General features: G+C 35.4%; 1 protein-coding gene across 1 annotated transcript in view; it reads right to left on the bottom strand.

The window, feature by feature from the left end:
* Positions 1-1,986, bottom strand: part of LOC114075309 — a 3,559-nt gene extending 1,573 nt beyond the window's left edge. Inside the window, exon 1 of the mRNA XM_027913794.1 lies at positions 1,608-1,986. Coding sequence (XP_027769595.1) covers positions 1,608-1,986 — 379 coding nt within the window. The remainder of the gene's footprint in view (positions 1-1,607) is intronic.
* Positions 1,987-2,134: the final 148 nt, after the last annotated feature.

The following is a 2,134-nucleotide window of genomic DNA, read 5'->3' as shown; positions in this document are numbered from 1 at the left end:
CCCAACTTATACTCAGTCTCATGTCTATGCATGTGCACAATATTATTTCAATAGAGGGGATGATGATGCATCTCAATCAATCAATATGAACATAATGCATAACCACCTCAATTATCACAACTATACGGGTGAAATAAATAAAACACAATCACACAAGGAATTCAAGTCAATAATATATCAGCTAATGCCCATATGCTTTGGCATTCTCAAATTTTAAAATCCACATTCTATAATAGAAATTTTCCTTTTTATAACACTGGTACTCGTACCAATGCCCGTCACACCATTGATACGAGACCCCCATCTTTCGCCCTTACCCCTTGGTCTATTTTCATTTTTAATCTTTAATTAGGAAAACGTCCTTCAACAAGTCTAAAAGTCTTAACATACCTCAAGTGTCGAGCTCGTGTCACGAATCCTCAAGATAGTTCCTTCCCTTTTCGTTAAGTTTTGGAATGTTCACGATCTACCAATGATGCAATATTCATAAGTAAGCAATTTTTGTAGACATTCAAATTATTATATGTCTATCATAGACGCTAAAACTCACTCATATTTTCAACCAAACTCCAAATCTTGATATATATTGGTATGCCAAATTTTTTCATACTTGCTAAATTTCAAGCCAAGAACTTAACTTTAACCTCTTCAAATGGACTAAACTTCAATGTTAGATCATATAAAATAACACCTAATAATTAATTACCAATCTCAATATATTAAATTTAAATCTAAATTTGATAATTAGCTTAAGCAGGTCATGTAACAACGACCGCAGACAAACAGAAGCACTGCAACATGACCATCTGCAGGTCATTTATTTTTTTAACATGCCAATGTTAAAGAATTTTATGCCAAGGCCAATCATTAACACATTATTTCCAATGATTGTCCATGATTGGCATGCCAATGATTGGCTCATGATTGACAATCACTTTGGTCTCCTGCCAATATAATGGCTCAAAACTCCATACGTGCTGCCATCCAAACTTTTCAATTCCAAATCCCTTTTTTTTTTTTTTTTTTTTCATCAATTAGAATAATAATAACAAGAAATAAAATGATAAAATAAGATAAAAATCAGCCCTTAAATCAATGTACACCATCAGAAAGCCGGTAGGAAATTTTTAGAAGGATCTGCCATTTTTTCCTTTTAATTATAATGGATACCAATTGTTCTTCCCACTTTGATATTAATTATCCATGTAATAATATAATAATAACAACAAACCAAATTACTCTAACAACATACCTTGGTAAAATTGAAAAGGGATGAGAAGTTCCTTGTTTTCGTTAGCAGAAGCTATTGTTTCTCCTCTCGTTCGTCACTTACGGTAAGTTTCTGCCTCCACCTTTTTTTTATTTTCTAAACAAGAGTTTATTAACCGTGAAACCCCACTAATCTATTATCTATATTACTTATTTAAATTCTTCACTAAAATTTTTATCAACTAAATATTCTTAGTCTTTGAATAGTTTAAAAATACCCCTTTAAATTTTCAAAAGGAGTCAAAGTAGTCCTAGTTCTCAAAACGACCTAGCGGGTCGTTACATCACCTACCACTTAAACAAATGTTCGTCCTCGAACGGAAAAGAAAAGAGCTAACCTGGACGCTCAAAAAGATGAGGATATTTACTCCTCATGTCTGCCTCTGTCTCCCATGTAGCCTCCTCCACTGGACGATGCTTCCACCGAACCTTTACTGAAGCAATCTCTTTGGACCTTAGCTTCCGAATTTGCCAATCCAAAATGGTGATCGGCTCTTCCTCAAAAGTCAAATTCTGATCAAGTAACAGTGAATCCCATTGAATCACATGATCACCACCCTGATGATACTTCTTAAGCATTGAAATATGAAATACAGGATGGACACCTGACAACCCAGGTGGCAAAGCCAACTGATATGCCACCTCACCAATACGCTCCACAACCTCGAAAGGACCAATGTACCTTGGACTCAACTTGCCCTTCTTTCCAAATCTCATCACACCCTTCATGGGTGAAACCTTAAGTAAAACCCTCTTTCCAACCATAAACTCCAAATCACAAACCTTCCTATCTGCGTAACTCTTTTGCCTGCTCTGAGCCATGAGAAGTCTATCTTGGATCAACTTGACCTTGTCCAAGGACTCC

Source organism: Solanum pennellii, chromosome 12, assembly GCF_001406875.1.
Source record: "Solanum pennellii chromosome 12, SPENNV200".
In the NCBI taxonomy this organism is placed as follows: domain Eukaryota; kingdom Viridiplantae; phylum Streptophyta; class Magnoliopsida; order Solanales; family Solanaceae; genus Solanum; species Solanum pennellii.
The sequence above is the reverse complement of the archived record's forward strand: the minus strand, read 5'-3'. Positions and strand labels throughout refer to the sequence as shown.